Below are 13,870 nucleotides of genomic sequence, written 5' to 3' on the forward strand. Positions count from 1 at the left end.
AATATGCAGAGTAGTGGATGGGAAGGAAGCAAGCAGTTTGCATTCAGATCAGAATGCAGCACAACCAGCCTGATGTTTGTGATGAGGCAGATAGTTGAGGAGAAGCTAGACATGAGGAAAGAGTCCAAATGGGCATTTTTAGAGTTGGAGAAAGCACACGATAAGGCCTCAGGAAAGCTGATTTGCATAGTCCTGTGATGGCTCAAAGTCCCAGAAGCATTGGTAGAGTTATTGCTGGCTGTGTACAGGCATCCAATGGCACAAGTTCAAACAGTGATCGTACTCCCAGATGGGTTCCCAGTGGTAGTTAGTGTGAATCAAGGTTCAGTTTTGAGTCCACTACTGTTCATATTGGTGATGGCCTGTGTTAGCAAACAGGTCAGAGGGGTCAGATCAACAGAGTTGCTGTATGCAGATGATGCGGCTTTACAAGATAGTCTGAGCAAAAACATCAGTGAAAGACATGAGTAACAGAATGCAAAACTGAAGATAAGTGGGATGAAACTAAATATAGATAAGGCAGTTGTAATGGCACCAAATGGAGGAAATCAGAAGAAGCAGACAACTGAAATAGAAGGGAAAATAGTGGAACAGGTTAACATCTTTCAGTGCCAGGGAGGGGTGGCTGAAGAGAAGGGAGGTCAGAATAAGGAGGTTAAAGCAGGAATTAAAGGTGCTGTAGTCCACTGGCACAGAATGTCAGGGGTAGTATATGGCAGAAGAATGCTAAAGAAGCTGAAAAGTAAGGAATACAAAACAATGGTTTGACAAGTAGCTCCAATTGCAGAGATGGTCAAGGAGAAGAGATTAAGTTGGTTCAGCACATGTGCAGGAAGCAGAAGACAACCTGGTTAAGAAGACGTGGGACACAGAGGAAGGAGACAAGATGAAATGAGAGCATCCAGCAAAGAGGTGGTTAGACTGTGTGAGAGAAGACCTGCGACAGTCAGGCATGACTGACAAAGAAAGGTAGTGCAGTGAAACTGAACTGAGTAAAAGAGATGGTGATAGTTGATGCAACACACTAACAACATGCAGAAAATGGGGAAAGGAGGGCTGATGATGATGATGACAACGACAATGGACTCACCCTGAGGTATGGAAAACCATGTGGAGCCAATGATTGTAACCTGATTCTATAGTTGTACAGTGTAAAGATTATTTAGATGTTACAGATGCTGGTCATGACATGAGGCACTAGTGTGTATTCATCATAAGTTGTTAAGGTCTGTCACAGCCCTAACTGTAATATAACTGGTGGCACTGGAAGAGGAGATATTGCATTTAACTCCTGTAACATCACACAACTATTCAACTCAATTCCTCTAAAGAAGGAAGAGCTGCCCATTGTGAAATAAACAATTTTCCACTGGATTGTCAGCTGTGCTATATTTTCTAATCATTTAGCTCATGCCTTTTTGAAAAATGCTGCAGTGAAAGATCACTCGACTGGAGGGATAGCTTCTTTCAATGCTTTCCTCAGGAATGTTTCCACAGCAGAAATATATGCCAGTGCAGTTTAATCCTCATTTCATACCTTCACCTAACATTATTATCTCAGCTGTAACTCCAAGAGTGTTGAGGTTTCTTTGATATATATGTGCCTCATGGCTTAGCCTTCTGAGTCTTGACCTTTTTGCTGTCCTCCAGTTGTCCACACCATAATTAGTAATTAGCAGACTTGCATGCCAGGAGACCACTGAGGACCCAGCCCAAATTCCCATTTGCCCCAAGCACTGTCTTGTTAAGTGACATGCTCAAGATCATACAGTAGCCAAATGAAGGCTGAGCAAAATCAAATTCAGTATCACAAAGACTAGCTTGTTAACAGCAAAGTCTTAATCAATGAAGTTTTATTGTGTGTGATTCAAGCCATTTGTAAAATTTCCAGTGACGGTACCCAGTTTTATGAACCTCATACCTTCTTTATTATATCATTTCATCTTCATGGAAACCCTCCTTAATCATTACCAAAATATTCTATCGATGGACTTTTTACCAAATGTGAACTGATGTAGTTTCTGTTATAAATCAGGAAAGTATATACTTCATATTACACTTACTCAGAGGTTGGAGTAAACAATCAAGCAGAGATAAGTGTGATTTATATAACTGGCGCATTACACAGCATCATATACTTACATAACTTAGTATATGTACGTCTGTGTAGTCTTCAGACACAAACAAGTTAAAACTGCTAGGGAAGATCAACTCAATGATAGAATCAGTTGAGATGTTGGTAGGTTAAGACTATGTCTTCTACGTGTTTGGGTAACAGGGCAGTAAAGGGTCACACAGACACACACACACACACACACACACACACACACACACACACACACACACACACACACACACACACATTTACAGTCCCATTTTGATTTTGCATGAAGTTATAACTGCACAATGTCTGCATTTTATGATTATGCATAATTTAGTTTGTAATTTACTTTATTGCTCTCCATCTGCATCTTAAATGGATATGGGCCACCTTTATCTGTCTATTAATTATAGTTTATATGTGTCTGTGTTGGATTTTGATGTGAGTGCACACCTGTGTATATGAAATTGTTCTGTTTATGTCTGTACATATGCAGACATCTATGGCTAGATATAGTTAAATATGATCTATATATATATATATATATATATATATATATATATATATATATATATATATACACACATATATATGTATGTATGGGTCTATGTTGCTTGCTCGAAATCCCAAAATCTCAAACAAGCAACGACACCCATAAGAGCGAAACTGCACTACCGAAAGTGCATTATCGTGAAAGCCGGTTTTCTGGACTGGAAAAAAAGAAAAGAAATACTGATAAAATCAGTATTTTGCAGGGGGGCAAGCCCACCTGCCCCCCACACCCACCCCTACTTAAATATACCAACTCCGACATCACATTACAGTGCAGTAATGGGAAATATTGCCATTATGCATTGTATGCAGATCTCCATGCAGTCCAGTCGAGCTTTCACAAACTCAGTCAGATGGGGTCGGCCATATGAAGTTCAAAATTGTGGGAATTTGGCCATTTGCAGTAGACCCATATATATATATATAAATATATATATATATATATATATATATAAATATAAATAAACACTGTGCACTAGAAGAATCTTAATTATATAAATTCAAACTTCTTTTAGGCGTAGTGATTAACACTGAGCTAGTAGACCGGAAATAAAAACTCAGACACTGAACAGATGATTAAGCTTTCGCTCTTATTCAGGTGGAAAAGCTTCATCAGAATAACCTATAGTCAACAATACTTACATTATATGTAACTAGATCACATGTTAACAAAAAGCCAATGAACTACTTATAACTTATTAGTACAGTAACCAATAGTACAAGACAATATTTAAATTGTGCCAATCATCTTAACACAATAACCATGAACATACATATGAATGACAGGGGCATGAATATTAAATAAAAACTCCCTTGTGTTAGCTTATCATTGAACAAATATACAGTGTGCGCACTAAATATGCATGTAGGAGACATGAATATTCATATAACTGTGCAAATGGTGACTTACAAGTGTGTCAAAGGTCAAGGATGGATGAAAACACATTTTGTAGAAAGAGAACAACTGTCAAAATAGAATTAAATCTTCCATTTTAAAGCGCATTTAATATTAACACTTTCCTTCAGTCCAGGGTATGTTTCTGAATTAAGCAGTAATTGCCATTTAAGTTCTCTTAGTTCTAAATATAATTCCCAATCTCCAAAAAAACAATCAACTTGTTCTAATACTATGAAGTAAAATTTACTAAAAGAAGTACAAAAAATGCTATGTTTAGCAAGGGCATTATTTAAGTTCTTTGCCCTGATGGCTCCGAGATGGTCCTTAATTCTATCTGAAAGTTTTCTTGTAGTCTTACCTACATAAAATGCTTTACAAGATGCACAAATACCTGCATATACTACTGCTGTAGAATGGCAGAAAAAATATTTTGAAAACTTAATAGTATAATTACAATGTGTGAATGTGTATTGAGATCCTATGAAAATGTTAGGGCATACCACACATTTATTACATGAATGCATCCCATTTTGAGAGTTAGAAATAGAAGTAGAATTAATAAGAAAAGGTAAATCTCTGTTTTCTAAACTCATTCTTATGGTTTTGGTTCTTTTAAATGAAAAGGTAGGTGCAGTGCCAATAGCAGCTGACATAAATTGTGATTCGGTTAATAAATCCCAGTTATTCGAGATGACATTTCTAATTTGTGACATGTCCCTAGAGATAGGTAATGGGAAACTAAGGGTTCTGTTAATATTATTTGGTTTTGAAGTATTAGGTGTAAAACCATGTAGTAAAATAGGTAAATATTTAGTGTGTCTCTCATTAGAGATCTTGTTACATATATTGTTAATAAGAGATGGAGGATAATTTCTTCGAAGAAACATGTTTTAATAAAACAGCATTCTTTTGAAAGTCATAATCTTGACTGATAATTCTAGAGATGCGAATAAATTGACTTCTGACAAGGTTCCTTTTCATAAAATATGGATGGGAGCTAGTAAAATCAAGCAGATTATTTTTATAGGTCTCTTTTCTATGTATTGTGGAACATACTGTATTAGGAGGTAGTAAGTATATCTGTGTATCTAAAAAGGAAATAGAATACCCTATTCCAGACAAAATCAAGTTCAAAAAACCTAAACTCTCTCTCAAATCAGAAATAAAAAGGTCTACAGAAGATTGGTCACCCTGCCACGCAAAAAAAACCCATCATCAATAAATCTTTTATAAATGTGTACTCGATTAAAGTTCTTCAAGGTATTTAATTTTTCTAATTCCCATGTGCTCATGACAATATTAACAAAAGCAGGTGCTATCTTTGAACCCATAGCTATTCCCTTGGTTTGTTTGTATATATGTCCATTAAAGAAGAAGAAGTTATTATTCATTACTATTTCAACTAAAATGCATAGTGTATTAATTTTAATTTTTGAGAAGGTGGTGTATTTAAGAAATAATCTGAAAAGTTGCATACCTTCTTTGTGAGGTATATTAGAGTATAACCCTTCTACATCCATAGTTACTAAAATTCATTTAGATAACCCTTCTTTTTTGTGGAATAGTTTGTCTAAGAAAGCCCATGAATCTCTTAAATAGTTGTTAGTCTTTTGTACTAAGGGTTTAAAACTGCATCTAAGTATTCCGCAATTTTTTTCAGTTTTGTCTTTTTTGTTAGAAATGATGTGTCTAAACGGTGGGTTAGAAGCATTCTTATGGATTTTAGGAATACCAAATAATCTCCCTAGATTAGGTGAGGGGACTGACAAAAACATGTAATCTTCTAAAGAGATGGCATTAGTAATCTGTAGACTTTTCAAGGACTTGTCAATATTGGTAAAGTGTGTGTCTACTGTCTGTATGTCTACTGGGGTGAAAAACTCATTATTATGTAGTGTAGTATCCATTTTTTTAATATATTCTTCTTGTTCCATCAAGACTAATCCTGTACCCTTGTCCCCTCGCATAATGCGCAGTGTTTTATCATTTGTTAACTGTAATAGTGCTTGTTTCTCTAACTCAGATAAATTAAACCATTTGTTAGTGCTGTTTGACGCACATAATTTCCTAAGATCCCTTTCACACACTTTTAAAAAAGTTTGTGTTTAGATAGCTTTAATTGTCTGAGCCTGTCCTGCAATATTGTTTTAAATATTTCCTGTGATTTTGAACTCTGATGTCACTGTGAATATATATTGAGTATTGTCAGATTATTTTATTATTTATTATTAAATATATTTAAACTTTTCATTGTGGCTGACTGTGTGGAGATATTTAAGTTTTGAGAGTACTTGCATATTTATTTGGTGACACAGTGTGAGCCAATCCTAATAGCCTTGCTCTTGATCAAATTACCACTTGTATTAATATTAATATCACTCAGTATATCTGGTACCCTTGGAAGAGCCTTAAGGTAGATGACAGGAGTGACTGGTGGCAGTGAAAACTACCCTATAGTCTGGGCAGAAGGGGGCATACCTAATAAACCTGTGCCAGCCTTTTCCGTGTGTGTGTGTGTGTGTGTGTGTGTGTGTGTGTAAATCAAACTTCAAAGAATGTGTGTATCAGCTACTTGGGCAGGGGCATGAAGCACTGGCTGGACAGAGAGGGTACTGGAGTTCTTGGCTAGGTCATTCAGCTGAGATCTCAACTCTATAGCTGTGCCAGTGGGGAGTCTTATTGGGGTTCTGGAGAAAGAGTGAGAAACCAGTCTCGGACTGACTGTGGTTTATGTGTGCTCTTAAGGGGAATTACACTTGATGTAGAAAGCTGCATCTGGAAATACTGTGTGTGTACCTCCCGGCGTACGTCCCCAACTAGTGCCAGTGGTGATGATTCAGGCTCCTTGATTACTGTTCCAATAGTGGGCCATCACATCTTGTCTTGTCTCAGACAAGCTAATTACCGGTGTTTCTCCGTAAATAAGACTTAACCAGAGAATAAGACCTAGCATGGTTTTCCAGGGTGGTCATGATATAAGCCCTACCCCCAAAAATAAGTTCCAGTTAAGATCATCAACAACACATCATGGACGTGTTGAATTATAAAATAATAATATTATTGACTCATGTTGACTGAGGTTATTGTACTCTGCTCGCCATTTTCAGACCATTTGGACACCCAAATTCTTCTCTTTGCAGAAAGTTGTAACATTCTTTCCCCAGGAGTCCTCCACGGTTCTTACTGTAACCCTAATTCTCACTCACAAATGGTTGAGATCCATGGCCTATAAACACTGGCAAGTGTACTCTGGTCAAAGTACAGACAACTCATGTAAAACGTGTGCACTTGATAAAAAAACTGGTGTGGTTGTGTCTTCTTAACTGTCACCAATTTGTGTTGCCACTACTGTCTCGTAAGTCTTCAATAAACCCCCCCCCCAGACAAGATGAGTGCAGAAAGAAAGAGCTATTCCATCAAGTACAGGAAAGGAATCATGGAGGACTCCTGGGGAAATAATCTGATGGCATTCTGCAAAGAGAATGCACAGTCAGAATGGTCCGAAAATAGCGAGTAGCATACGATAACCTCAGTCAACAGGTAGATGAGGGAAATGCTAAGAAGTGCAAGTGTGGATCAGGTCACCAACCATTATTTCCTAAGCTGGAAGACATCATCTGTGAATGGATTGCTAACAGGAGAGCAAAGGCTTTGGCTGTCCGCAGGGCTGATATTCAAGCATTTGCCCTTGCAATGGCACCACAGTTAGAAATATCCCCAGAAGAATTCAAAGCTTCACAACATTGGCTGGATGGCTTCCTTCAGCGATTATGTACTGTCTCTAAGAAGATCGATAACACTGTTCAAGCTGGAAGATACCTAAGTTATTAAACGTGCACTTGCATTCAAGTCCTTTATTGATGGTATCGACTTTTCTAAATACCAATTCTCCAGCATGATTGCTGTGGATGAAACTGCAGTGTTTATGGGCCAAGGATCTCAAACAACAATTGATCAGAGGGGTGCCTCATCAATTTACATTCCCTCCTCTGGTTACAAAAGTGTACGTGTTTCCTGTATTTTGGCAATTCGTCTAGATGGAAAGAAAACATCACCTCTAATCATTAAAAAGGGCAAGAAAGATAAGATTGAATGTGTTTCAGGCATTTACATTCTTGAAACCGAAAAAGCCTGGTGCCCACAAGCAGTTATAAGGAAGTGGGTCAGTGTAATGCTGCCACTTGTTCTGCGAGGTGTCGAAAGAGGTCTGCTAGTTTGGGATTCAGCCAGCACTCACCATATTAAAGACATGAAGAACTTCCTTGCATAGAGAAGAATAGATCAAATAATGATTCCTGATGCAGGAATGACTGTCTATCTCCAGACTCTTGATATTGCAATAAACAAGCCATTCAAGGACCTACTGTTTGGAATATATTTCTCTGAAGTGCAAGCTAAAACTAAAGGTCTGTGGCTTAAAAGTTTGCTGATGACTGCAAACTCGGAGCAGTCATAGAATCTCCAAACAGTGTTAACATCCTACAAGAGGGCTTTACACAAACAAATGACTGGTGCCAAAGTCATGGCCTTAAACTCAATGCAAAAAAATGTATTAGCACCCCTTTCGGTAAGAGTGATGTTCCTGCTAGCTACCACATCAATAATAACACCCTAAGTACGCACTCAGTGGTGAGAGACCTGGGCACACAGGTTGACAGCAACCTTAACTTTGATCACCGTGTCTCCACAGTGGTAAGAAGGGCATTCTGTATTTCTCATCTCGTAAGTAAGGGCATTGCCTCCAGAAAAAAAAAAGATGTAATAACCTCCCTTTACTCTTCCCTCATCAGGCCAATAATTGAGTACAACACCTCTTTTGTTATGTACCTTTCCAAGCACCTGTAGCAATCTTTGACCCTGCTTTATTGGAAAGGCTGCATATCCATAAGTCAAATGATACATGGGTTACTCACTCTAATGGGCTTAACCTGGTATGTGACATTAATAGAACCTGCTGAAGGGACAGACCTGTCTCCCAGAGGTTACCACACCTTTGAAACAGACTTCCGCGTCATGTCAAGTAGACCACCTCATTGGCCTTCTTCATATGCAATCTGGATGGTTGGATGGGTCACCGTAAGTTCACCTCATGGGTTCCATGTATGTCTCTCTTGGACAAGGGTGATAGGTGCTGATCATGGAAATAAGGGTAAAACTTGGCTAGGCTTGTTAGGGCCCTAGGGTCATTAGCCTAGTAACCTCCTATGATCCTATGATGATGACCATTTGCACATGGAACTTAATGACTACATTGAAAATATAATGGAGAGAAATCAGCGTGGAAACTTTGTTATGCCTAGCCTGCAAGAGGTTATGACTTGGGTGAAGAATTCATGGGATAAAATCACTGACAGTTGTGTTGCCAATGCACTACAAGCAGGCTACATGGACAAGCAGTGCTCATTTAAGGATAGCTCTGTTGCTAGGCATGACAGATTGGGGTCAATGGTTCTACAGGAAATGGAGTCACAAGAAATTCAGGCTGGAATTCGGGGGTTGGAGACTTATGACAATGTTCCAGAAGAAGAAGATAACATGACTGTATTTGAATAACTTTTCCGTTATCGGGGCAACAGAATGGATTGCTTCTGCTTTCAGCTGCCGGCAAGCTCTTGTCAGTTTTTTACTTTATTGTATTAAGGTAACGTTTCATTATTGAGGGGTAATTACAAAATAATGCCACTAGCTCCTAGACTTCATTTTTACGACTTTCCATTATTCTTCTCGTACGGTTTGGGTAAGGAATCATCACTCAAAAAGTGTCAGTTATTCACCTGTTTTATTCCCCTTCTCCAATACACATGTATTGAAATTTTTCTGCAGTTTCTGTTAAGTATGAAATATTGCAATGTGAAAGCCAAGGTGTAGATATTCTGAAGTTGAAATATTTGTTGCACTATTTACGTAGAATTCTCACACAACTGCTAATGCGTTACGTAGAACTATTGCCCAATAATGGAGAAGTACCAAATAAATGTCAATTTGTGTACATAAATAAATGTCGATTTGTGCACATGAATAAATCAATAAATGTAGATTGTTGTATGGGGGGGCAAATAAGGCATCCCCTGATAATAAGCCCTAATGCGTATTTCAGCGGGGGAAAAGTATAAGACCCAGTCTTATTTTCTGATTAATACGGTAGTAGAGCAAGGGACTCAGAAAGTGTTTTCAAATCAGCATGATTTTGAAGATCAGAAAACAGCATGTGCTGATTTCTGTACCTTAAAAATTAGTAAACTATATTTACTCTACATAATCTTTAATGGTATTTAAATATTTACTTTGCATCATCAAAAACTATTCAGTTGCAACTAAATGGGTAACTAATCCTCATAGGTTTTTCCTAATTTCATAAGATTGTTCAGGCTCAAAGGTTGATTTGAAAGACTGATTCATTAAATGCAATATTGTAAACATCTTCTTCCATTCAGTAATCAAAGTTCATTTTAAAAGAAGTTATCTTAGGTGATATTATGTTGTCAACAGGAATCCTAGTGTGTGTGTGTGTGTGTGTGTGTGTGTGTGTGTGTGTGTGTGTGTGTGTGTGTGTGTGTGTGTGTGCGCGCGCACGTGAGTTTGTGTGTGTAGAGGGTTATTTTCCTTCACTCTTCACAACTAATATAAGTTTTAAGTCATTAAGCTTTAGTGCAAATTAGCAAATTGCAAAATGATATCTATTGTCAACAAATGGTTATCTTTTGATTATTTTCCCTTAGGTCATAAGAAAAATTTTTTTATGGATTAGTGCACTTATCTAGTTAAGAGTCAAGTAAGTAATTAAACATGATTGTAGGCTGAGACAGGCATGTTACTTGGTATGTATGTAAAGGTGTAAGAGATGGTAGCATAGGCATTGCACCATTCAGTTACAAATGACAATTCCACCCATACCTCTCAACTGTCCACATTTATGCATCATATTTTTGTTCTTTTCTTCTTAAAACATTGTTTTTCTGGCAAATCACTGGCATGTTATTGATGATTAAAGTCAGAAAATAATGAGAGACATTTGAGTTTCAGACTTCATACTAATCAGAAAATTCATGTTGATGCATTCCATCAACTTTAGAAGTCTGTAAGAGCAATATTTAAAAATTGTCCCTATTTTTTTTTGCCTTTGTCCCCCCATTATTTATGGCTTTGTCCAAATTTCTTGCTCTAAGAGGGTGAGAGGTATGCTTCCAGCACCCCATATTACATTCATAATCAAAGACTCTGTTATATCCCCCAGGTTCTACAATTCTGAAAACAGGGTTGTTTTATTTTTTCTTGCTAGTTTGCTAACACAAGGATTGTTGAGAACTTTATTTATTTATTTAAATAAATTTTATTTTATTAAATTTTATTTTATTAAATTATTATTTATTTTCATTTTAACCAAGAACTAGAGATTGTGGTATTATGGAGAAATCTAACTAGAGAATGCAAAAAGATTATCTTATTTGTGAAGTTCTAGGCATGTAGCTGAGATTAAAGTTGGCAATCTATTTTGTCTTGCCCACTGGGCTAATCAGTCATGGTTGTCTTTGCTTTCAAGGCTGTCTTTACTGCAAGTCTAACAGTCTTTACTGCATTTTTTTAGCTTGTGCAGAGATGCGTGGTCAAGGCTGTTTACAGCGAATGACAACATGTATGTGCGACTTCATTGACAGTGAAAAAGAGAGGATGTTTAACTCAGTTGGAGACAGTCTAACAAGAGAATTAAAACTTCTCCGGGTAAGTTTGTTGTATACTGAACACAATGGTAGTGTTCCTTTATTTGCTGTAATTCAAAGCATGTTTTCCAGAAATGTATATGCTATGTGAATATTTTATAGCTTCAAAAGTATTTTCTTATTTAAGAGACCTCAGATGCTGGTGTGTCTTAAAGATTGCAGAAGATCTTGGAAACCACAATAAAACAATCTTGATTAGAGTAGGAAACAGAAAGGAGGAGGTGGGGTAAAAGACATAAAAGAAGCAGAATATCCCTCATATCTTGTAGGACACTAGTATGAAGGAACATTTATAAGAAAGCTGAAGAATTCATATAAAACAATAGACACATTGTTAAAGGATAGAGACAATAGGAGCATTCACTAAGCTAGGTAAGGTACAGGCTATCCAGACTATTTTCTCTCCACACATTTCAGACTTTCCCGGTTAACAAATGTTAAATAAATAAATACATAATATGTGTAATCAGGCATATACCACTGAGATAAGTACACACACTAGTAGAAAAGATGCAGGTTCTACTTGAGGAATATGAGGGTGAGGCACACCAATACAGTGTCCCCAATACTAGCAACAGAGGGGGGATGGGGATTGTTACATATCCCTTCTCATATTGTGGCATTTATCCACAGAGGTGGGATGGGGATTGATACATATCCCTTCTCAGACTGTGGCATTTAACCACAGAGGTGGGATGGGGATTGATACTTATCCCTTCTCAGACTATGGCATTTTACCACCGGGGGGCTGGGGATTGATACATATCCCTTCTCAGACTGTGGCATTTAACCACAGGTGGACATTGGGATTGATACGTATCCCTTCTCAGACTGTGGCATTTAACCACAGAGGGGGATGGGGATTTATACATATCCCTTGTCAGATTGTGGCATTTAAACACATGGGGGATGGGGATTGATACATATCCCTTATCAGACTGTGGTATTTAACTACAGGGTGGGGTGGGAATTGATACATATCCCTGCTCAGACTGTGGCATTTAACCACAGAGAGGGATGGGGATTTATAAACATCTCTTCTCAGACTGTGACATTTAACCACGAGGGCATGGGGACTGATACATATCCCTTCTCAGACAGTTACATTTAACCACAGAGGGGGATGGAGATTGACACATATCCCTTCTCAGACTGTAGCATTTAACCACAGAGGGGGATGAGGATTGATACATACCCTTTCTCAGACTATGGCCTTTAACGAAAGGGGGGGCTGGGGATTGAAACATATCCCTTCTCAGACTGTGGCATTTAACCACAGGTGAGGGATGGGGAGTTATACATGACCCTTCTCAGACTGTGTCATTTAAATACAGAGGGAGGATGGGAATTGATACGTATCCCTTCTCAGAATGTGGCAGTTAACCACAGAGGGGGTTAGGGATTTATACATATCCCTTGTCAGATTGTGGCATTTAAACACATGGGGGTTGGGGATTGATACATATCTCTTCTCAGACTATAGCATTTAACTACGGTGGGGATGGGAATTGATACATATCCCTTCTCATACTGTGGCATTTAACCACAGAGGGGGGTGGGGATTTCTTCTCAGATTGTGACATTTATCCACAGGGGTGGGGTGGGGCTTGATACATATCCCTTGTCAGATTGTGGCATTTAAGTGCATGGGGGGATGGGGATTGATGCATATCCCTTTTCAAACTGTGGCATTTAACTACATAGGGGGAATGGAACTGATGCATATCCCTTCTCAGACTGTGGCATTTACCCACAGAGGGGGATGGGGATTTATACATGTCCCTTGTCAGATTCTGGCAGTTAAACACATGGGGGGATGGGGATTGATATATATCCCTTCTCAGATTGTGGCATTTAAACACAAAGGGGAGATGGGAACTGATATGTATCCCTCCCCAGACTGTGGCATTTAACTACAGAGGGGGACGGGGATTGATACATATCCCATATTAGATTATGTCGTTTAACCACAGATGGGGGATGGGGATTTATACATATCCCTTTTTAGACTATGACATTTAATTGCAGAGGATGGATGGAGATCGATACATTTCCATTCTCAGATTGTGGTATTTAATCACAGATGGGGGATGGAGATTGATTCATATCCCTTCTCAGTTTGTGGCATTTAACCTGGCACAGTGAATCAGATTACATGAAGAAGATGGGAAATGCAAAATTTAGAAAGAAGAGGAACTGTCCCTGTAAAGAGTTCCAGTCTGGAGAACTTTAAGATGGAATTGAGAGATGGGGCTAAAGTTAGGGCATATGACATCAGCTGTGTATAAGAGAATATCGGATTAACCAGACATTAAAAATGTAATACATAAACAAATACAAATAGAATGGGAAGAAGTTTGAAGCAAATAGTTGAATGGGGCAGTTTAAACAACAATATTGAATTAGAGGAAAGAAGATTAATGTGTGATAAAACTGCAAAATCAATTTCACGTCAGAGATGAACATTTTGAAGCATTTAATACACTGATAAATACTTCTGTAAAATGTGCTAATTCAGCACTCAAAGGAAACAACATTGAGGTTCAGTGGAAAAATGTGGAAGTGTGAAAAAGGAAGAAAAGGCTTGAAATATAAAGATAT

General features: G+C 38.0%; 1 protein-coding gene across 1 annotated transcript in view; it reads left to right on the forward strand.

Annotated features, from left to right (window-relative positions):
- Positions 1-13,870, forward strand: part of LOC122798817 — a 3,666,270-nt gene that overhangs the window by 2,843,745 nt on the left and 808,655 nt on the right. Inside the window, exon 18 of the mRNA XM_044067940.1 lies at positions 11,137-11,270. Coding sequence (XP_043923875.1) covers positions 11,137-11,270 — 134 coding nt within the window. The remainder of the gene's footprint in view (positions 1-11,136; positions 11,271-13,870) is intronic.

This window comes from Protopterus annectens, chromosome 3.part1, assembly GCF_019279795.1.
Source record: "Protopterus annectens isolate FY-2018-M chromosome 3.part1, PAN1.0, whole genome shotgun sequence".
NCBI lineage: Eukaryota > Metazoa > Chordata > Ceratodontiformes > Protopteridae > Protopterus > Protopterus annectens.